The 24,123-nt window shown below is 38.5% G+C and overlaps 1 protein-coding gene across 1 annotated transcript in view; it reads right to left on the reverse strand.

Moving 5' to 3' along the window:
• Hectd1 (HECT domain E3 ubiquitin protein ligase 1) overlaps window positions 1-24,123 on the reverse strand; it is an 88,436-nt gene that overhangs the window by 12,771 nt on the left and 51,542 nt on the right. The window contains exons 19-31 of the mRNA XM_032907719.1: window positions 23,116-23,221; window positions 18,759-18,893; window positions 17,682-17,821; window positions 17,061-17,384; window positions 15,336-15,502; window positions 15,071-15,247; window positions 10,896-11,732; window positions 10,058-10,279; window positions 6,687-6,820; window positions 6,116-6,238; window positions 4,504-4,660; window positions 2,660-2,882; window positions 574-628 (exon numbers count right to left, since the gene is read on the reverse strand). Coding sequence (XP_032763610.1) covers window positions 574-628; window positions 2,660-2,882; window positions 4,504-4,660; window positions 6,116-6,238; window positions 6,687-6,820; window positions 10,058-10,279; window positions 10,896-11,732; window positions 15,071-15,247; window positions 15,336-15,502; window positions 17,061-17,384; window positions 17,682-17,821; window positions 18,759-18,893; window positions 23,116-23,221 — 2,800 coding nt within the window. The remainder of the gene's footprint in view (window positions 1-573; window positions 629-2,659; window positions 2,883-4,503; window positions 4,661-6,115; window positions 6,239-6,686; window positions 6,821-10,057; window positions 10,280-10,895; window positions 11,733-15,070; window positions 15,248-15,335; window positions 15,503-17,060; window positions 17,385-17,681; window positions 17,822-18,758; window positions 18,894-23,115; window positions 23,222-24,123) is intronic.

Below are 24,123 nucleotides of genomic sequence, written 5' to 3' on the forward strand. Positions count from 1 at the left end.
GAGATTGCCACAAGTCTGAGACTTAGAACTTTGGACCTTTAAACTGTGTGAAGACTTTTAATAGATCATGGGAACTTTTGAAGTTGGACTGAATGCAGTTTTGCATTACATTAAACAAAGCTATGGGAGCTGGGGAGTGGAATGTGCTGGCTTCACTAACATGGCTCTTATAGGCTCATGTGGTCGAATGCTTGCTTAGTCATCAGAGAGAGGAGCCCTTTCACAGGCTTAGGAGGTGTGACTTCATGGAAAAAGTGTGTCACTGGGAGTAGGCTTTGAGGCTTCAAAAGCCCATTCCAGGCCCATTTCTCTTGTCTCCCTGCTGCCCACAGAACAGCTCTCAGCTCTCAGCTACATCTCCAGCCCCACTCCTACTAGATGCCATGCTCCTCACCATGATTAAAATGGACTAAGTCTCCAAAAGTGCAAGCAAGCCCTCTCGTAAATGCTTTCTTTGTAACAAGAGGTGTTTTGGTTATGGTTTCTTCACAGAAATACCACAGTGGCTAAGATACCCTTTACTTTTTTCACTAAGTAACTAAAAATAGAACCCACTTTCTAAAAATAACTTACCATTTTCCCATTTTCCTTTTCTTTATCAGAATCCTTCATTTCTCTATACATGATTCTAAACATGAAGACATTATTTAATTAATTCATAAATCAAATGATTTAGTTATTTCTAATAAAGCTGTAATCTTTAAAATATGTTAATAAGGTGATTTATTAGATATACACTAACATTAAACATTAAACTCAAGGAGCTGCCAGCAAGTAGTCTACCATTGAGATACCTCTGACCCTTGTTCTTTGTAACAACCTTTGCTATGTAGCCTAGGCTAGACTCAAAATTGATTCTTATGACTATGACTCTGCCTCCACTTCCCAAATGCTGGAATTATAGCCACATGACAACTTGTCTGGCTCAAATGGAAATTTTAAGACAAAATATCCAAAGAAAGCACACATCACTAGATGTGGTCCCACAGGCCCAGTACTTAAAAGTAGGAGGGCAGGGGCAGGAGGATTCTAAGTCCAAAGCCACCCTTTGCTACATAGGAAGTTTGGGGCCAATGTAGGCTACATGAAATTCCACTTTTTAAAAGAAAAACAAAAAACAAAAACAAACAAAACAACAACAACAAAAAAAACCCCAAAGGACAATGAAAATATATATCAATTCTATAGTTTTTTTTTTTAAAGATTGATTGATTGATTGACTGATTGATTGATTATGAGTACACTGTAGCTGTCTTCAGACACACCAAAAGAGGGCATCAGATCTCATTACAGACGGTTGTAAGCCACCATGTGGTTGCTAGGATTTGAACTCAGGACCTCTGGAAGAGCAGTCAGTGCTGTTAACCACTGAGCCATCTCTCCAGCCCAATTCAAGAGTTTTCAATATAATTTTTTAAAATCACCATTGTCTGTGTGTGTATATGTGTGTGTGGGGAGGTACACATATGTGCATGTACGCTCACACCCACACCCAGTAAATGCACATATGCCATAGAAAGAATGTGGAAATCAGAGGGCTAAGAGTCAACTCTCTCCTTCTATCAAGTAGGTTTGGGAATAGAGCTTAGGCAGCCAAGTGTGGCATCCAGCACTCTTTAGCCAATGTCCCATCTCAACATCCCCAAATCTACAAGGTTAAAAATATGAATGCCCTCTATACTAAGTATTTTGGCTTCCTGTATGGTTACATAAATAAAATGAGGTAAAATATTTCCTGTGACTAGAAAGGCTAGGATAGCAATGAGAAAAGGGCTTATTTTCAAAGACAGTGAAATAAAGTTTCAGTGTCTGAGAAGGTGATAAAATCATTGTATTATGTATCTCAAAAAGCTCTACTGTTATCAGATATCATCCAGGATTAGGACTATTAAAAAACAATGGGGGCTATCAGTGGTTAAGAGTGCTGACTGCTCTCCCAGCAACCACATGGTGGCTCACAACCATCTGTGGTGGGATCTGATACCCTCTTTTGGTGTGTCTGAAGACAGCAACAGTTTATTCATATACATGAAATAAATATTTAAATCTTAAAAAAAATATATATCCAATAAAGAATGAAAAAAATCATAAACTAAATTAAAATGTGAAATTAAATGTCAATGTTTGTTATAAAATACTAATTACTTACTCACAATACTAAACACTTAACTATGACTGAGAAACAACATCTAAAAACACATTACATGTGTTAATCCATTAATTCCTCACAGCAGTGCTTCATTTTATAGATTTGGGAACTAAGAAACAAAAATGGTCACTCTTTGGGAGTATAGCTCAGGTAGAGAATTGACTGAAAGCACATTAAATCTGTCATGTCATTGACAATAATTTGCAGAATGAATAAAGAGGTAGTTTAACAAAGTATATTTAGTGCTTCTGTCACGGGCAATTATAAAACTCTAATAGACATTCTTTCCAAGTCTGGGCCTAGATTATATGGACTTTTTCTAGAGGTTCTTCCAGCGCTAAAACTTAGCCGCCCTGCACCTGGAGCCAGAAACAACCTCATCGGTTCCTGCAAAGCAACAAACGAAAAGCACATCTTTTAAGGCCCTGTCATCCAAACACAAAGACTCATCGTTCCTTGGCTCATAGATAATAACCGTGCTTGCTTAAATATCAAGTTAAGACCTCTTACGTGTAAGTCGGCTCCCAAATACGCCTAAGTTTGTCTGACTTCACATTGCCATTACAAGACAGCTGAAGCAGTTTCTGTACATAATAAAAGATGGTTGATCTGAAGTTGCTAAGTGGCAGTTCAACTTCCCGAGTCGTTCCAAGCCCAGTCACTTTCAACGTGAGAGCCAATCGAGGTGATGGAGTACACTCGACTTCCTCCAAGAGCTCTGAGTGAGGTGTTCCTAAGGAGATCAAAGATGTGAAAACATCTCAGAGAGCACTGTACAAGGAGACAAGGCCATACAGTCACTAACCTATGTGCACTCCAGACTCTCCTGCGTCAGGATCTGACCTACTACACCTAGCTTGTGAGAAAAGTCTTCTTAATGGAGATCAGGACGGCCTGGATTACACAGCATGCTCCAGGCTGGCCTTTGAACTCTCCACAACTTTATTCCCTGAGCCTCTCAAGCACTGGAATAACATAATCCCTGACTGTTTTATTTAAAATAAAAATAAAGGATTAGAGTGTCTTGCCTGCATGAGTATGTGTGGGTACCACATATTCAACACAGTGCCTATGGAGGTCAGAAGAGGGCATCAGATCCTCAGGTCTGCAGCTGGGAGATACCATGAGAGTGCTGAGAACCAAACCAGGGTCCTCTGAAATGCAGCAAGTTTTATCTGGTACACTATCTCTCTGGTACACTATCTCTTCAGCCTGTTTTGCTTTGCTTTTAAGTGGGAATTATTACACCTAGTTAGTTAGAGACAGAATAATAGAACAGGATATATTTAAATTTTTATTTAAAATGCTTGGTAACTCTGAAGACAGTTAATGTTTAATTTTATAGATTATAAACTAAAATTATCACTGACCTATACTCAGAAAATATCATTTACTGAGCCAATGATCTATCAAACTTTTATTTACCGTAAATGAATAAATTTGAAGATTAATACAAATATAAATAGATTGATGACATAATTAGGAAAAACTCATTTTTATTAACTCATGATTTTTCTTTCTTTCTATCATACAACTCTTTAAAATAGTCTTTATTCACTGTAGTGCATTCCACCGTACTGTTTGCTGTTGTTGTTGTTTTCAGGCCAGGGTCTTACTATAGAGCTCTGGCTGTCCTAGAACTCACTCACCTGTAGACATGCTGGACTCACCTCACAAAGATCCAGCAGATAGGAAAAATACTGATAGCCCTGACTGATACAGAAAGTCTACAGCTGTGTGTTCCCCATTCACCAACTGTTCCTGAGCCAAGTTCAGAACATTTTATTCAAGCTGTATATATCTTTACATAAAGTATATTACAAAGACATGTGCCTTTGAACATAGTATCTTTATATCAATAAAACAAACTTAGTGACAAATCTTCTTTAAGGAACATGAACTAGAAAGAATACTTGGCATTTCCTTACTGAAGCACAATCAGGTACCATGGTAAACTTACCCTAAATGTCTTACTTCATTTAATCTTTTAAATGGATGCTCATTACTACAAAATAGATGCTCTTACAACACAAATGTATTAACTCATAGTTCCTGAGATTTGAGTTTTATTTGGTGTGGGGAAGCCACAGAACACATGTGCAAAGTGTGGGACAATTTATTAGCTCTCCTCTTCTACCGTGTGGACTCCAGGGTTTGAACCCAGTTTGTCAGACTTAGCAGGAAGCTCCTCTCACTGAACCCTATTGTGGGCCCAACATCTATACAACTTAGGGTTTTAAAGAACTGTTTTATTCTAACCTAGAAATACAAGTGGCCCTTAACTTTTCAAACTGTATATTATCATCTCATTTGTTACCAACTGAAGCTGAACATGACACTTAAATAGACTGTACCTGGGGGAGGGATTTCTAGGTCAGTTGTCTGTTGGACATTGGTACGACCAGGCCTAGGATCAAAAGCGGGAACCAGTGCAGAGAACTGCCGCTTCAGCACGTAGTCGTCATCCCAGGTTCTCCGGCGACCTCCTTTAGTTTCATACTCTTCTTCTTCCTAGGCAACAAGATTCCACATACAGTTGCAGCTAAGGAAAAAATTCTTCCTAAACTGACTACCCATCTACTAAATAAGATAGCTACATGTTAGGTAATTCTTTAAATTTTAAAGTACACTTATTCATGTGTCTATTTTTATGTCTATGTGGAGATCAGGGACAACTTTTGGGAGTTGGTTCTCTCCTTACAACTTGCACATCTCAAGATCAAATTTGAGTTTGTCAGGCTTGGTGGCCAAAGCCGTAACCCACTGAGCCAACTCACTGTCTTTAGTGTGTTGTAGGGACTGTACTTACGGTACTTGACCTGATTGCTAAAGTATAAAATAGGCTAATACAAACATGTAAAAATGCATGTTTATCGAATGTGTACTGTTTGGCGGTTAAAGACATCCATAGTACATTCAGCCTCTATTCCTAGCTTTGATATTACAGTGGGGGCGGGGGGGAAGGGCACATGTAACCTTCTGTAGTACTTTTCCCATTTCCTATGAGCCTATTATTTTAAAATAAGTTTTTTCTTAATGTCTACTTAATTTCATTCTGAACTATTCACACAAAATATGAGAGTCACTTGTGATGTGCCTGAAATTTCTGTATGACAATAGATGGTGTTGGCTGTTAAAACCAAACAACATACATGCCTCTCAGTTTTAAACACTCGACTGACATAACTTTTTCAATAGATAAAGTGGCACTATATACCTATGGTGTTGGAATGTCTGTTTACGTTTGCATCCTGAACCCCAAGCTACTACAGATGACTTCCAGAGATAGTTCTTCTGATAACTGCAGTGAGTTACAACACATAAAGGGCCATTAGACAGAAAAATAAGGTAATTTACATACTGTGATAACAACTATGCCTACCCCTTAATGGTCAGTGTTTGTTACTAAGGTAACTATTGTAGGGCTGACAAGATGACTCAAAAGGTAAGGGAACTTGGCATAAAAGCTGATGACCAAAATGCCTTATCTTCGGACCCACTGGGTGCAAAGAGAAAAGCAACTCCAAGTCCCCAAGTTTTCTCCTCTGATACACAGGCACACATAGATGGGGACATTCTTCAAAGAAGAAACGTGTAGGAAAGAGATTTCTTAATCAGAAAAAAAATTTAAAAAAGAAAAAAAGTAAAAAAAGAAAAAAGACTTCTGCTATGTCTATGAGAAATACCAGAATTACTCGGGCTACTAGAAACTTCAGCTGTTTTAATAAATGCTTATGTTTACTCAAGGTCAAGATGAAGTGGTTTCAAGTAAGAAACTCATGCTTGGTTTATACCAGAATAATCCTGGCTTCTCTGTGAAACACAGAACGTAAGCATCAGGGGAAGCTGGTTTCTGTAACTGACAGCTCCCTCCTCCTCCTTGTGGCACATAATTGTAGGCATTTTGGTTAATACTTTCCTGTGAATGGAAAACATATATGATAAGCTTGATATACATGGTATTACCTGTTCCCCAATAGGTCGGCTGCCTGCTCCAGAAGGGACCTGTGGTAGCTGTGAGGTGACAGCATGGTGTGTTACATCAGAGCGAGAGCCAGCACGACGTTGCAAAGATGGACGTCTCAGAATCTAAGATTAAAAAAACACCAAGAGACATATGTTTAACTATTTGATCCACACTTTTCAAAATCTCTTTTAGCCAGGCAGTGGTGGAGCATGCCTTTAATCCAGCACTCAGAAGGCAGAGGCAGGTGGATCTCAGGGTTCCAGGATAGTCAGGGGTACACAGAGAAACCATGTCTAGATGAAAAGAACATAAAAACAACAACAAAAGTTCTCTTCATCAGCCATCTTCAGCAAAGATGGCGTGTTTGGAGTTTTTAATGTCGTGTATTATATATTAACCTTCTTCATAAGGAATATACCTAATTTTTTTTTCTTTTTTCGCTATAGTAGAGATTGAAACCAAATTTTCAATCTCCCTGTCTCTACTTCCCAATTGCTGGGATTACAAGAGCGTACCACCATGCCTGGCTTCTAATACCCTGCATTAGTGAAGGGAATGAAGACTCTCTACCATAACCTCCTCGTATTCTTGGTCCTCCTGATTGTCATCTTCGTTCTCATCGTCTTCCTCATCCGGCTCAGGCAAGTCCTCGTCATCATCTAGCTCAGCTAAGAGAGTACTGGCACGACAGCTATCAAGAAAGTCTAGGAAGGAAAAAGCCAACCACTTTATTGTTAATGCAATTAGTGAAGAACAGCAAGGAGTCTGCGTCAGGGTTATATAACCAAAGGTAAACTCAGAAGGCTCAAGCATGAATGCCAGTTAATGATGCCACTTATTTATCCTAATAATTCTCATAACATAATAACAAGTGAGACTAATCACAAGCATGGCAGAAAAAAAATAGATGATCTCAAAGTATACTTCAATCAACAAAATCTATGATAGGGCAACCATGTGATGATGCTTAAAACAAGACAAGACAATCCCACCATCATCCTCTGAGTATTATATGAAGTACAATTTGGAGTCATTTTATTTTACCCACAGATACCTACTGAGTATACGCTAATGAGTAGAACTGTTCCATCACATAGATACCATTGGAAACAAAGCTAGAATATCCAAGGCTCTAAGAAACTTACAGAAGACAGAGGGTTCAATAAACAAACAAACATATCTATAAACACTAGCCTTTATACAAGACCTTATGAAGATATATAGAATTAAAGCCAATCAAAAAGAATAAAGCTTAGATATGGCAAGTTATTTAGTGATAATGACTACTAGAGAATAACATGTGTTTGTTATAGGATAAGTATATGTTATCTTTCACATTATCCATGTAATTCAATGCATAACCAAGTTTAATCCTGAATCCCCTTTATCTTCTTCCTTAGGACTAACTTCCCCAATGAAGAATGGGTCATGCTACCCAGTAATGATGCGTGCCTATAATACAAGCATTCAGTAGGCTGAAGCAGAATTATGACTTCAAAGCCAGCCTGAACTACACAATAAGGTTCTCTTTAGGAAAAAATAAATAAATAAATAAATAAATAAATAAATAAATAAATAAATGAATGAATGAATGGGCTGGAGAGATGGCTCAGCAGTTAAGAGTAACGACTGCTCTCCAAGAGGTCATACTGAGTTCAATTCCCAGCAACCCCATGGTGGCTCACAACCATCTGAAAAGGGATCCGACACCCTTTTGGTGTGTGTGAAGAGAATGATAGTATACAGTGTACACATACATAAAATAAATCTTAAAAAAAACAAAAACAAAAACAAAAACAAAGCAAGGACCATCAAGAATGAGTCAAAAGTGCTTGCCACATAACCCTGACAACCAGAATTCGATCCCCAGAACCCACAAGAGAAGGGAAAATCTGTCTCCTGGAAGTTGTTCTCTGACCTCTACACACACACGTCATACACTTATACAAAAAAAAATAATAATAAAGATTAATTTTTAAATATGCCAAGGTTATATTGCCCAACATAAAGACATTAAGAAGCTGTTCTTTATGAGAGCTTAAGAACCCCAGAATAGTGAGACTCAACACGCGAAGTCTGCACCAGCTATATAAGGGACACAACTCAGTGCTAGAACTAAACAAAGGTGAAGTACAGACTGAGAAAGAACATCAGATTATCTATGACTATTTAGCAACTTGCATATACAGACTTTTGAACCAAAAGTCTTTTAATTAAAATTTAGAAGTCATGATATTCTTCTTAATTAATTTCAAAGGTAAACAGTTTAATACTGCGAAGTGTGATGTGTCCTATAATTACTGGTAAATCCCAGCATGACAATAAGCAACATGGGAAAAAAATATTTCAACTCCTCTTGACAGAAAGTCAAGGTTTTTGGAAGTTAATTACGTTTACAGAGCTAAACCTGAGGCGATCCACAGCAATACAATCCTGAGTTGTCTATTCATGTTTATGGGAAGGAGACAGTTGTAACTACTCTACAAATATAAAACTTACCACCATGATCCCACAGTAGAATATTTGGCAGTAATTTCAAATGTTGTAGAACACATCAAGCAATGGGATATATTTTCAAATGTACTGGGTGAAAGAAATAGCTAAAGGACATAATTCCCTTTAGCTTAAACACACACACACACACACACACACACACACACACACACACACACACACACACACACACAGGCACGTAACTGAACAGGTTTGGAAGGTAGGTACTCTACATTTTTTATTAATATGCTAAAAGAGCTACCTATTTTTTTCTTTAACATTTTCTAAATGTGCATTAGTGTTTAGCCTGCATATATGCATGTGTTCACATGCATGCCCAGTGCCAACAGGAGACAACAGCACAGGGTGTTTGTTTCCCTGGAATTGCAGATGGCAGTGAGTTGCTGTGTGGGTGCTGGGAACTGTACCCAGGACCTTTGATCAGCAGCAAATGCTAGTAACTGCTGAGCCATCTCTCCAGTCTCTTTTAAAAACTATTAAGAGAACCAAATAATTTGTGTTTGACTACTATATCGAAGGCATGAAGATAAAACTTCAGAACTTTCTAAGCAAACTTTAATGAAATTAAAACTCACATGCTAACCAAGCATCATGGTAAATGCCTATAATTCCAGCACTCAAGACAGAGAGGCATCAAGATTACCCCAAGTTCAAGGTTAGGCAGCTCTCTCTACATAGTAAGCTCAGCTAACCAGGGATACATAGCCAACCTTGTCTCAAACCAACAACATTCAGCTATATACTTATTTCCAAGATAAGATATGATTATTACTCTGTTTATAATCAAATACTTTTATCCCCTTTCCCCCCCAACGACCCACCCCTTCCCGCACTTTAAAACTTTATAAAACTCATTTTATGTGTATGACTTTTTTTTGCCCGCACCACATCCATGTTGTATCCTTGAAAGTCAGAAGAATGTTGGGTCCCTTGAAACTGCAGTTATGGATGGCTGTGTGCCACCATCTGGGTGCTGGGAATAAAACCTGGGTCCTCTGTAAGACCAGTAAGTGCTCTTAACCCCTGAGGTCAGAGCACTTTCTAGGCCCTATAATCAAGATAATTTTTAAGTCTTCTCTACATCATTTTTCTATTTTATAAAAGGTTAAGTATATATAAAGAAGGATGTGGTGGTGCACACCTTTAATCCTAGCCAGCACTCAAGAGGCAGAGACAGGTGAAACTGAAGCCAGCCAGGTCTATATAGTGAGCTCTATATAGCCAGCTGAGGCTATAAAGCAAGACCTTACCTCAAACTCCATTCCCCACCGAGAATTCCAAGGATAAAGCACAATGTTAAGTAAGTGAGTAAGTATATGTATGTATGTATGTATGTATGTATGTATGTATGTATGTATGTACGTACGTACGTACGTGTGTAAGTATGAATGGATTGGATTTTTAATAAACTTTATGCTGTAACTTACCATATAAGGAATATTCTGCTTCCTGCCCTGTGTCACTCTCACTAGAGGTTGATGTGAGGCTGGTGGTTAAAGTATTACTTAATGACTGACCCACTGATAAAACTGTTGTCGCCGTAGCTACATTGCTGCTGCTAGTAACACTCGATGTTGACATTGTCACTGTCGATGTAGTACCAGGTGTGGTCAAATTAGGGAAACTCTGAGCACCCATAAGAGGAGAAGCTAAAAATAAAAATGAAGCAAATCAGTTAAATACATAGTACTGAAGGAACCTTAGAAAAAAAGAATCAAGATATATATAGATATTTTAAAACTCCATGAGACACATTAATAATGAAAACATTGAAAAGCAACAACTTTGGGAACCAAACTAAAAACCAACTAGAACTTAATGTTTTTAAAAAGCATAACTATCCTCTAAACATTTAAAGCCTAGCTTTCACAAAAAAACCAAGCTACAGGGATACTTTCTTGTCGTTCTCATGGTAATTACTCCGACCCATTGGTAACTTGCTCTTAGGTAACATTCAGAAGCTAAAGTGAACACCGGAGCTGAGCGAATGCTGTGTCACGGAAACACTGCTATTTAACCCTCAAGTCTTCTTTCTAATTTGTCGTTTGATTCTGTTTAACCATTACTATAAATGCAAGCTACTCTGAACTCTTAAACCACCTTAGATTCCTCAGATTGACTTCATGGTTCCCAGGTGCTGTGCCTGATGTAGCCGGTCTGACATGGCTGGCGTCAGCTGAAGGCGGTAGCCTGAACTGACCAGCTGACTTCCTGGGGCTCCCTGGGCGTGGAGGCGGTGGGTCCCAGAAGGAAAAGCTCACTTACTTGCGGTGCTCATCACATTCCGCCCCAGAGTGTTAGTGTTGTTATCACTGCTGCTCCGGCTCAGGTTCATGTTGTTGGTGGCATTAGTCCGTGCTATGTTTGCCACTCTCCTTACAAAGCTCTCCAAGCTAGATGTTTCTCTTGAGGACAGGTTAGGTACACTTGCACTAGAGCTCATAGGGGCCCCAGCTGCCAACAGAGAGCTCACTGACAGTCTGTTACTTGCTGACGAGCTAAGGGGTCGTTGTGAAGCTGCTTCCTTATTAGTTAATTCAGATACTGAACTAACATCAGGAGAGCTAACGCTAACAATTCCCATGGATATTGCACTAGACTCCCCAGGAGCTCGAACAGAACTATCCGGGCCTAACTTCCTTTCAGCATTTTCACTTCCCGTTTCCGCTGTTAGGGTGCTGGTGCTTGCACTGGAAGATGACCCTACTTCTGTTTGAGGAACGTTTTCAGCAGATGAAAGAACAACAATTGGTTCATGGACATCAGCTCCTGAAACTATACTGTGTTCCATTACAATTTCTGATCTCCGTTCCGTTTTGGTCGAACCCAAGCTGATGTCGCTGCTACTGGCCACGCTACACACAGAACTGCTGCTTCCTTTTCTACTTGAGGAGCCTGCAGCAGCAGACGTCTTGTCTGGACAGTTGTTTTTCACCAAGCTGCTCCATGATTGCGTTGTGCCTGAAACAGTGGATGAAACAGGTTTGGGTGATGCCACTGTATCAGGGTCGTACCCTGGTGCAAGCTTGAGGTCAAATTTTCCTTCTGCGCCCATACGGTAAGAGTTTGAGCCACCAGCATCCCAGGTGACATCAATCCAGCCTGGAAAGGGACAGGAGTTTGTGAGACCCAGCAGAAAGCAGAGGAGCATTAGACAGCAGCTCCACAACACGGGTCAGCGTTTCATCAGCGCTGCACTTCAATCGCTAACCAACGGTTTGCCAACGAAAAGTAAGTTGTGAACTCAGATTAATTAAAATGTATTTGATACTATCATTTGTCTATTTGAAAGTCTATACTATTTAATTCTCACATAATCATACTAAGAAGTATACACTACATACAAGGTTTCTGGGATATCTCTAAAATTATTCCTTTTATTAGATTTATCTCTGGACAGCCCAAGACTGGTAGATTTTTTCTTTTATTTACAACAGGGTTTCTCTGTATAGCCTGGGCTGTCCTGTGCTGCCGCCACCTGGCCGACTAATGATGTAGACAACACTGTAAAAGTGATATTTACATCTGTTCTGGTAAAAGGGAAAAACTTTTAACAATTGATGCTGAGGGTGAACCCTAGGGTCTGACACACGCAGGCATCTACCACTAAGCTACATTTCCAATACAGAAACAATATTAGATGTAAAAGAAAAAACGACTGAGATTTCAACAAGTGAAGATTTTTGAACTGTTAAATATGACTATGTGATTAGCAAATGTTTCTTCTTGAAAGAAGTACTAACCATTAATTTTTAAGGTTGGAATAAACAATAAAAATGACAAATAAAGCAAGCTTATGCCACTTAAGAAATTTTAGATTACTAGCTCAAATAAAATACTAAGTTGGCATTTCAACTGTGTTCTCAAAGTGATTACCTGATTTTCATAGCTTAGTTTACTAGATTTGAGTAAGCACAAAAATATCTTAGAAACAACTTAAAAGCAAGCTGAGTTCTTTTGAGAATTTTTATACTGAAGCTAGTAACAAACTAAAATATATTTGATCTATACTTACTTATATATGAAAAATGTTAGTCTTTTTGTAAAGGGTAATAAAATTCCAAAACCAAAAAAACAACTGATCAAGAAGGAAGCTAATAGAAAGTTCAGTTTTACTTTAGTTAGAAGCTAATTACCCAGAGGGAAACACACAGTAAAACTTAAACTTGGAAGTAAGTACTCTGAGCTTGAACCAAGCTTAAGTAGGTTTTGGCATACCTGAGCCCTGACCCACTTGCCACATAACCACCATACACTAAGTTCATGTTCATAACGGGACTCAGAGGAGCACGGGCCACCTGCACATTATCTGTTTATGAGTTATTTGAAAGGAAAACCAACTGCTCCAAATCTACATAAACAGATATTATATATTATAGATGTAATATAGACATATTATATGTATTTTATATTTGTATGCTGAAAAACTTTTGAAACCAACATTTAACTATCTCGTTTGCTATACAGAAAAGCATTAAAAAGGTTCGAAAATATATCCCAGTATGAAATAAAGTTAAGATTTGTATTGCATTGATACCAATATATACTCAAATGACCAAACTATATAAATGAACATTATTAAATATAAATATGTATTTGTTTTTCCCAAGAAGTCCCTTTACAATTTTGTAGAGTAAGTGGATAAAGGACAGTTTTACCAACACACAGACTCTTCAGAAGAGCAACGGATCTACCTGATGCAATGTGGGAATATACTAAAAAGTGCACACCATTTATATTAGGTTTGAGAAAAGTTTTAAAAGGTGAACATATTTATACCTAAATATAAAATATTCCTTTGCGTCAAACATAGATAAAAAGACAGAGTTAGTAAAGATTCCCTATTGTGAAAATGTATATTGAAAAGTAAAAACTCTGACATGTTTAAAGCTAAATCTGAATTTCAACATTTGGAGGATCAGAAACGTGTCTTTCTTGAGTTCTAAGTTCTGAAATTGAGATTCTAATTTATGTGGCTGTTTCAGCTGACTCCTTTCAGAGGAAAATGAACTGTATCGCATATTACTAGTTACCGTCCTCTTTATAAGATTACACACTTCAATTTATAAGAGAGAATATGAACTTATTAACAATTTTAAATATCTTATTAGAATGGTGTTCTTTTATCTCAACCATTGCTGGTGTAATACATTTTATCTCACTGTAAACCTGTATTTGTTTTTAGTTGTCTGCAACTGGGGTTCAATGCTATAGAGATGTGTTTAGTAATATGGTAATTTTCAAGGAATGGAAACTTTAAAATAATAGCATTTACTAATTTATTAGCATTTAAATTGAATGCTTTTAATCACATAAAAGTAAATGCATTAAAATACGTACTATTCTCCTAAGGTCTACCTTCCTTTACTTTAGTTTTAGAGACAGGTCCTAGCCTAGGAGCGCCTCCAGGCCACAATCTCTGCAGTGCTAGCCTCAAGCCCAGGGCTTCACATACATAGAGCAAGGCTCTACCAACTGAGCTAAAGTCCCAACCCCATCATTTTTACTATAGCCTGTTAAATATTAGAAAAGAATATCATTTTTACTATAGCCTGTTAAATATTAGAAAATAATAGAAACAGTTTACGTTTTTCAATGCTCAGTACAATTGATAAGAGAGAACTTACTGATTCAAGCAAATGACTTGCTACTAAGTAAGCGTTTTAAATGCCCCCCCACCCCCCACCGCCAAAAAAAAAAAAATAGCCAGGACAGCTGCTGGGGCCTGAACAGTAGCTTATTTATTGGGGTAACAACTTTTGCTAAAATCTACAGCACAAAGATTAAAATGAATCTGCCTTCTTTGTACAATTAGCCCTACTACAGAAGATGATTTAAATCCCGCCCGCCCCCAGGCTGGTAGACTGTAATAATCTACTAAGTGATCAAGATACCACTCCTTATTCCTTGCTCTACAGAAAAAGAACTTTGAACACTGATTCTTTCTCTTCTCTATGTCTTTAGTACAGTGAAAAGGCACTGCCTAAATCCTAAAACTACCATGAAACTCGTATCAGGAATTAATGGTAACTGGAGAACAATCCACTAAGGAAAAAGAGAAGAAAATATAATCCTGAAATCCTTTATATTAGCTCAATAATCATTTTACAATATAGGCAAAGCGGTTCTAGTGGACAGATTCTGTTTTATTTTAACTATTTATTCTAAGTGAATGAGTTGTTACTTTTTAGAAATGGTCTCAACCATGAAGCTCTGATTGGCCTGGAACTATCAGGCTGGCCTCATTCTCAGAGAGAGCCACTGCCTCTGCCTCCAGGTGCTGAGATTACAGACAGATGTCAGGACTTCCAGCTCTTTTCATTTTCATGTGAAGTCACCAGTTCTCCTAAAAAGGTCTGCTACTTATCCAGTTTACAAAGTATCCAAAGTCAACAATGGAAGACACGTGGCCCCACCCCAGGTGCTGACCACCTGCTCACCATTGTGCAGCTCTCCTGTGACTGTGCCTTCTCCCTGCGGGCTGCCATCCTGGTCTCGCCACTTCCAGTCAAGGCCTCTGACAACACGTGCTCCTGGAACCATGTACTTCAGGACCTGAGAGCGCACCAGGCGCCTCTGCCTTCTAAGGTTAGCTTCTGCTTCTTTAGCTGCTTTCCCTGTGAGATCAGAATGAGAGAATATAAACCAAGCCACTTTACTAAACAGTTGTAAAAAGTTAAGAGAGGCCTCACGTCCTTCCATTACCGAGTTGGTCTTCACACACGCCATTTACAGTGCCATAGAGTTCAAAGCCAGAGAGTGAGAGGTAGTGTGTCTGTCCACTTGCGTTCTTCCCCATCTGCTTCAGCCTCACATGCCGCCATCCTTGTTTTTCATCCTTTGCTGGGTCAAGTGGCCACGTTGCAGTTGACCTGTAAATGCATTTGACAAAAAGTATGTTAAAAATGATTTAATTGTCACTTAAAATTCGATTACAAAAAATAGAAAAGTCAGGCATGTTGCATGTTTTTAATCCCAGCACCCAGAAAAAAAGAGGCAGACAGATGGCTATAAGTTCAAGGCCAGCCTGGTACACAGACTGAGTTCTAGGCCATCCAGGGCTACATAGTGAGACTTTATCTCAACAAACAAATCAAATTGATTACAAAAATGGATAAAACGTTAAATACGACATTTAAAAAAATAGTTTATTTACAGTGTCAAATGATTTGGTTAATGCAAAAGGATGATGTTTAAAAGAAAAAGAAGTACTTTTAAAATGAAATTTCTTTATAAATCCTTGACATTTTAAATGTATTAAAATTTTTAACTTTAAAACTCAAAAAACTTTGCCTACTAACCCTAATGATAATACCACTTCCTTTCATGCTATATCAAATATGGAAATTAACTTAGAAGAAATATGTTTTTAATCTAATTGTGAAAAAAATAGACAGTATGGCTGGGGTATAGCCTAGCTCAGCGAAGCACAAGTCTTCTGTTCAATTCTTAGTATCACACATACAAAATTCATACCTATACCTACAGAAAAAAAACTTAAGAAATCATAAAAATAAGAAAATTTTCTACTAGTCATACGGCTACAATAATACCTACTGCTAAGCAGTCCAACATTTGTTCGTCTTAGTACATGAAATGATGAGTACACGAGTGTGGGGGCATTTCTTCCTTGTGTGCTTTTATAGCTCTCATAAGTACTCACACAAATACAATCAGCTTTTTATCAAAATGTAATCTAAACTTCATAAAAGACATTGTATTTTATTTTTTAATTTCTATTTTTATTTTAAAATATATTTTAAGCATGTTTTGGCTGCATGTATATGCACTGTGTACATGCAGTATCCTCAGAGGCGAGAAGAGGATGCCAGATTCCCTGAGAATAAAGTTAAACAATGTTATAAGCAGCCATGTAGGTTCTGGGAACCAAACTCCATGTTCTCTGAAGAGCAATCAGTGCTCTTAACCTCTAAGCCATCTCTCCAGCCGCTAGTGCATTTGTGCATGCGTGCGTGTGTGTGGGTGTGTGTGTGCCCGCATGCGCGCGTGTGTGTATGTGTATGTGTGTATATGTGTGTGTGTGTGCATGTATGTGTGTGTGTGTGTGCCTGTGTGTGTGTGCGTGTGTGTGTGTGTGTGTGTGAGTGAGTGTGCGCTCGAGCGCCTGTACTACATGGGAACACATGTCCAAAGACACATATCTGCATGGATTCTGAGGCTCAAACTTAGGTTATCAGTCTGGGCCTTTACCCCACAGCCATCTGGCTAGCCTCCATCTGATCTTTTTCATAGTTTCAGTAAAGCCAGTTTTTCCAACTTTCAATGTCTAAATTATATGTCAAATGATTTATTTTTAGAAAAAATATTTTATTTCAATATTTAAAAAATAGAGCTCTATAATATACAATCATAAAAATAAACAAGGCTCTTTACTGATTTCCCCCAATTTTCAAAGACTCCTCAACTAACCCTGGTTCATTGAGACTGCAGTCATCAACATGGGTATACAAAGAAGTCCAGTTCTGTCCATCTTTGGATACCTGGAAAACCCAGTTTCTCAGTGCAGACCTTCCATAGCCACGAGCATGACGAAGTGTGTATGCTGATGGTATTACCCAGACACCCAGATCTATGGCAAACCAGGCATTTTTATCATCATTGCTATGACAATTTAAAGCTGAATTATCTCGACTTAGTATGTCTTCCAAGCGGCCATATGGTAGATTTCTTCCTTCTGATGATGTCACGACTACAAGACCATAAGCTGCAGGATTTACCCATTCATATGCAGTTCTACACAGAAATAAAAATTTTAAGTTAAAAACAAAAAACAAGGAGAAATCAAGAAAAGGCAAGTTGCATTTGTTCATATTAGTTCTTAATTCCAAGTTGTACACTGGGGACGGTGGTACGCTTCTCTAACCAAGCAGGACTTCAAGATCACCCTCAGCTACACAGCAAGCTGAAGTCCAATCTGGGGTACAACCTTAAACTTAAGATGTTCCATGAACATCCAATTATTTTACTCTACTAACTAAAACTGTTTTCCCAGGTAAGCATTGTTACTTTAGCTTAAACGAAATAGCTTACTTTGCATTTGTTCCAATCCAGTAAATGATTCCATTTTCATCAAAATCATGCTGGTGCCGAAATATAAAATTTTGGCCTTCTCTCAATTTTCGAACAAAAACAAATGAGGACCGGTCAAAATCGTACCACTGCTTTGCTACCTAGGTCAAAGTAAACACAGAGAACTTTCACCCTAAGAACTCTATTTTAAAAAACATTAAGCCACCCTTTCCAACCTTTTTAAAGTCAATTGTATTATAACATAATAAATATTTTTAAAATAATCACCTAGCCAAGAGTTAAACACTTGAAGACTATAAAAAAAAAAAACGTGTCCTGTAGCCAACGGGCTTTGCTCTCAGTAACAAAGGTTGCTCGCACTTACTTTGCTTTGTTGCGAAGCTAGAGAGGCACACCCAGGGCTTTACATGTGCTATAAACCTCACTGAAACACATATCCAGCCAGAGCACTTCTCATGTATTTTAATAGAAAAATAGCCTTGATTATAAAATGACTTCATTATGGCAAACAAAAACATTTTCTATCATCACTAGCTTCAAATACTTTTAAAGTTGTAATATTCAACTCAAGAAGTAACTGTCATTATTCTCTATTAAAAATAAAAACTTAGGTGCAATGACTCACAGGTGTAATTTATTACTTTTTCAATACAACATTTTAAGATGGGAATCGGGGTCTGTTTCTGTAAGCCCGGCAGGCAGGAGGTGAAGCAGGGAGTTCAAAGACAGCTCAGCTGCATACTTAGCAAGTGCATGACACCCTGGGTTATAATAAACTGTCTCCAAACAATATAATGCTAATAAAAACTTTCTTGATTGAAAAAGAGATCGCCTACCCTGTAAGTAGCTATATATCTTTATTGAATGGTACTAAGATTTTGCCTACTATTTCAATATTAAATGAACACTAATAAATACCTTTATGATGAAGATATTGCTAAGACATGTTTTCTAAAACAGATTTCTAAAGTAGAATTCATAACCCTGGATATACATCTACATGACTTTCCTACAAAGGGTTAAAATAGCACGGTGACCACCTATTCCACAAAGCCCTGCCTGCCACACAGAGCTCACCATTTTCAGCAGATACTGTTCCAGAGATTCAACTGTAGCTAAGGGCTCCATCTTCAGCATCCTGCCTGTCCGGTCTATTAATGCGGTTTCACCAGGTGCACGTTCCAACCGAAAGCGTAATCTTCTTGTCAGTATCTACACAAAACATCAACACTCTTCAGAGAAGACCTTGCTTTGTTATCACTGTAAAAGTGATTCACAGACAGACACAAACTGAGATCTAGTGTAAGTATGGCCACAACAAGCCAGGTAAAACCCAGTGTGGCGGCATGTCTGCAATACCAACAGTTGGGAGAATGAGGCAGGACAATTGCCACTTTGAGGGTAGCCTGGGTGACCTGTAAAACCTGGCCTCAAAAAGAGAAGAAAGAAGAAAGGACATAAGGAATTGAATCAATAAATGTTTCTACATGGCTTGTAAAAAGGTTGATGACTGACATCGATTATAATGAAACAAGTTAACTTGCTACAATTTCCAAACTTTAAGTAAAATTCTAAAGTACTTTCTCAGACAAGCCAGGAGTGGTGGAACACGCCTTTAATCCTAGCGCCTGGGAAGCAGAAGCAGAAGCAGGTACCTGTGAGTTTGAGGTGGCCTCATTTGCATACTGAGTCCAGAACAGCCATAGTGAGACCCCACCCCACCCCAAAACACAAAATTAATAAATGAAATGCTTCCACAGAAATACATATCTTGTGTTATAAATTAGTTAAGTTTAAGTATCTAATCAACTTACTCCTTTGAAGCCATAACATTTATGATGAACTTTTCATAAATGTGTGCATCTATTTGCTTGTGTGTGTGTGTGTGTCTGTGTGTGTGTGTGTGTCTGTGTGTGTGTGTGTGTGTGTGTGTGTGTGTGTGTGTGTGTGTGTGTGTGTAGAAACCAATGAACACTCCATAGGAGTCGGCCTTTCCCTTCACCATGTTAGTTGCATGGCAGCAGCACTCACTGGCTGTAAAAGTCAGGTATTTGATTGTTTTCTTGTTAAATATTCTCTTATACTTTATTTAGTTAGCTGAAGTGGAGTGGGAAATATGGAGTCAGAAAACAACCTATGGAAATCAGTTCTCTCTTTATCATGTCGGTCCTGGGAATCAAACTCAGGTCCTCAGGCTTGGTTGCAAATGCCTTTACCTGACATCTCTCAAGCCCAAAAGTTACTTTCAACTGTCAGCTAGCTTACATTACATTCTAGAACTTAGAATCACATGAGAGGAGAGCCTCCACTGAGAAGTCTAGATCAGTTTGTCCGGTAGACTTGTCTTAATTGATGTAGCAGACATAGCTGCTATGTGGGCTGCATCATTTTCGAGAGTGAAGAAAGCTACCTGAATGAGCCATCAGGCAGCACGGGCACATTATCTCTGCTCCTGACTGACGTGACGTCTCAAGCTCCTGCTTCTGTGACTTCCCACAATGGCGGACTGTTGTGGAGGTTTGAATGTATTTAGCCCAGAGTATGGCACTATTAGGAGGTGTGGCCTTCATGGAGTAGGTGTGACTTTGTTGGAGGAAATGTGTGACAGTGGGAGTGTGCTTTGAGACCCTCTTCCTAGTTGCCTGGGAAACAGTCCTCTTCTGGCTGCAATTGGATCAAGATGTAGATCTCTCAGCTCCTTCTCCATCACTATGTCCGCCTTGCTTCCTGCCTTGATCCTAATGGACTGAACCTCTGAACCTGTAAGCCAGCCTTAATTAAATGCTGTCCTTTATGAGAGTTACCTTGGTCATGGTGTCTGTTTACAGCAATGGAAACCCTAAGGCAACTATAATCTGGAATTATAGTCATTTAACCCCTTTACCCCCTAATTTGCTTTTGATTAGTGTATCTTACCACAGCAATAGAAATGAAACTAAGATACTGGACTCGAATAAACTTAAAAATGCAAGATAATTTTTCATCTGATACATTTTAGCATATAACTGATTTCAGTAAGCTTTATTTCTGCATAATCTTAATTCTTACAGAAACACTGCTAATATTTACCTAGGCATTTGGTACACTCTGACCTTGCTTCTTTGGGCTTTACCCAAATCTCTGAAATGAAAATGTACATAAGGTCGATGAAGTCTAAATAGCAGACCTGCCTGTCCTGGTTTAACTAGCACCACAGACACCAGCATGGCTCACAATTGTCATCCTAATATTTGGGAGGTAGGGAAGGAAGATCAGAGTTCAGTCATCCTTACCACATTAAGGAGTTCAGCGCCAGCCTGGGTTGTGTGTGAAACCTGTCTCAGTGCTTTCAAATAAACCAACAACAAACAAAAATGAATAAGTATAAAATAAAAAAGGCACTGGGCAGCTGAAGAGAGGGCCCAGTCTTTAAAACCACTTTCTGGGGTTGGGGATTTAGCTCAGTGGTAGAGCACTTGCCTAGCAAGAGAAAGGCCCTGGGTTCGGTCCTCAGCTCCAAAAGAAAAAAAGAGTTCAAAGCACTCAGGAGGCTCCATCCAGCTCTCACCCTTCATCAAAGAAACTTATTTTGCAGTGGTCAGAGGTTAATACAAAGAACCACAAATGATTAAGGTCCCCAAATGAGACATCTATTAGCACTCCCAGCCAGATTCGGTAAACACTGAGGAGCAGAGGTTAAAAAAGAGTGTAAAAGCCATAGGTCAAGAAGAACTAGTAAAGGTTGCTTCTGGACACGGCAGGCAGTTATACTCCTGAACTGTCAACTGTGGTTGCCTCCATAATGATGCAAGCACAAGATCACGTCAATTGACCAGTACTGACTAGGAAGGCTAGTACTGACTCTAGTCAGCACTGCAGCAGGAGCTCACAAGGCCCCACTCCTGGCTGGGAAACAGACTGTCAACAGCTACTGGGAAATGTCAGTTTTCCCTCAGGGACAGGGCCGCTGGTAGTGTGCCCACGTTATAGTGGACAGCTCTATAAGCACATGCATGCAGGTAAACCCTATTTGCACTAGGTTTTATATCAAGATCTATACATATGACATGAAACCAGGGAGATGCAAGGAAGGGGCCCAGGAGGAGTTGTAAGGGGAAGTGAAGAGGAAGCATTTGGTCAAAGTAAAATGAATTAATTTATAAAGTAAAAAAAAAAAAAACCTAATACAATGTTTTTAAGAGTTTAATTGGAAGCTAGACAGTGGTGGTGGCATGTATCTAATCCCAGCACTCGAAGGTAGAGGTAGGTGGATCTCTGAGTTTCAAGACCAGCCTTGCCTACAAAGTGAGCTCCAGGGCAGCCAGGGCTACACAGAGAAACTGAAAACAAATGAAAAAACTTCATTTGAACACACAGGGTTGGGAGAGTTCAAAGTCATTCTCAACTACAGAGTGAGTTTGAAGAATCATTGACAACATGAGACTCAGTCTCAAAAGCAAAACCCAAAACCTCCATGTTCAAAATACTTTCACCTGTTCTTTTTCTGTATCTCAACACAGTAAGGGCCTGATGGAGACTATGGTCTAAATGTCTAAACAGAACTCGAGAAGACAATTAAGTCCAGCGGGTACAGCCCTCAGAAATTAATTAGAAATTAGAAAGGAGGGTGAACATGGTGACTCATGGCGAATACCCAGCATGAGAGAGGCAAAGAGGCAAATGATCTCTTTAAGCTCCAGGCTAGCCAGAACCATAAAGTGAGAAACCTTATCTCAAAGAGAATGAACCAAAAAAAGATAAAAACCTACTAGAGCTTGTTCTTTCTCTTTAGCGTGCGAACTCATGGTTAGAGGAAGTCATAAATTAGACACCAAATCTGCCGATGCTCTTACATATAAACACCCAGGCTCCAAAACTCTATCATATCTATTTTTTCTTATAACAGTGCAACTGAACTAAGACCAAACTTGATTTACAATTTTGAATCTTTTAACTTGATTTTCCAACTTAAAAAACACTTAGTCTATAAAGTATAACTTACTTATAATGGTTATTAAATATAATATAATTATATCACATAATATACAAAACAGATTTGAAATAACACATATAAGAGTCATTTAAAAGGTCAACTTAAAAAATCAAATGGGCTAGAGAGATGGTTCAATAGCTAAGAGCATGTGTTCTAGTTCCAGTTCCCAGCACCCACACGGCAGCTCATAACCATCCACGGTCCTAGTTCCAGGAAACTCAGTGTCATCTTCTAGCCTCCTCTGGTACTGCATACATGTGGTACATTTAAATAAAGGCAAGACATTCACACATATAAATAAATCTTTCTTAAAATATCAAGTGGCATTTAAACTAGAATCTTAAAGATTAAGGTGAAATTTTTCTTAATCCAATATGGAAAGTTTTTTTTTTAAATAAAAGCAAAAGCATACCATTGTTCCTACATGCACTTGATTATAACAGCTATGTTTTTCATATTTACCTGGAGGTTATATGTGGATCCTGGTGTATCATACAAATGGAGAGGTAGTCGCTCAATTGATTCTAGTACAGCTATTAACTTTCGAATTAATGCAACTGCTGGTCTACTATAAAGACAAAAGTGCTTTTAGTAATTCATGTAAATATTCACATACAACTCTCAGTCACCAACCTCATATAGCCTGCTTTCTTTAGGAGTGAAAACACAGGGTGCATTAGACACCTCCCTTCCTTACCTTTATTTTTTGTGTGACCAATAAAGAAGTCAGACAACAACTTGCAGGAGTGGTTTCTCCTTTCACCATGTGAATTTCTGGGACTGAACTCAAATCACATACACTTAGCAACTTCTGAGTGGTCCAAGATACTCTTCTAACTCAAATTTCCTTCATTTAAGATTAAAATATTTGGTCTAGAGGAATGGCTTAATAGCTAAAAGTATTTGCTGCTCTCACAGAGGGCCTGGGTTTAGTTCCCAGCACCCTACCAGGTGGCTCCTAACCACCTGCAACACCAGCTCTAGGGGATCTCATGCCCTCCTCTGGCCTTTGAGGGCAGTACCTGTGTTTACACATAACCACAAACAGACCCTCAAAAAGAAAAAGTAAAACTTAAGACTAAAATATTTAACTTCTATAATAAAAATGTCAGTTATATACTAAGTATATGTGTATTTTTATATTTAGACAGCTATAATATGTTATATTTAGTAAGGTTTTTTTCCTTCATTTTTTTCCCCTTTGGGGATGTGTGGTGACAGGGTTGCTCTGTAGCCCTGGTAAGCCACTCAGGGCAAGCAATACATATATGTTGCCAAAATACCTGGCTTAATATAGAAATATTTAAATTAATTGATGTCCCCAAAGATATCATGCACACTCAGTGAAATGTCACTTACTGTAGAAGAAATTCTACCACATTCAAAGTAGGAAAAATGGTGCAATGTACCATCATCAACCAAAAACACAGCTTAAATAATCTGCTACTAATGGCCAATCTACTATTTTTT

This window comes from Rattus rattus, chromosome 7 (genome assembly GCF_011064425.1).
Source record: "Rattus rattus isolate New Zealand chromosome 7, Rrattus_CSIRO_v1, whole genome shotgun sequence".
Lineage (NCBI taxonomy): Eukaryota > Metazoa > Chordata > Mammalia > Rodentia > Muridae > Rattus > Rattus rattus.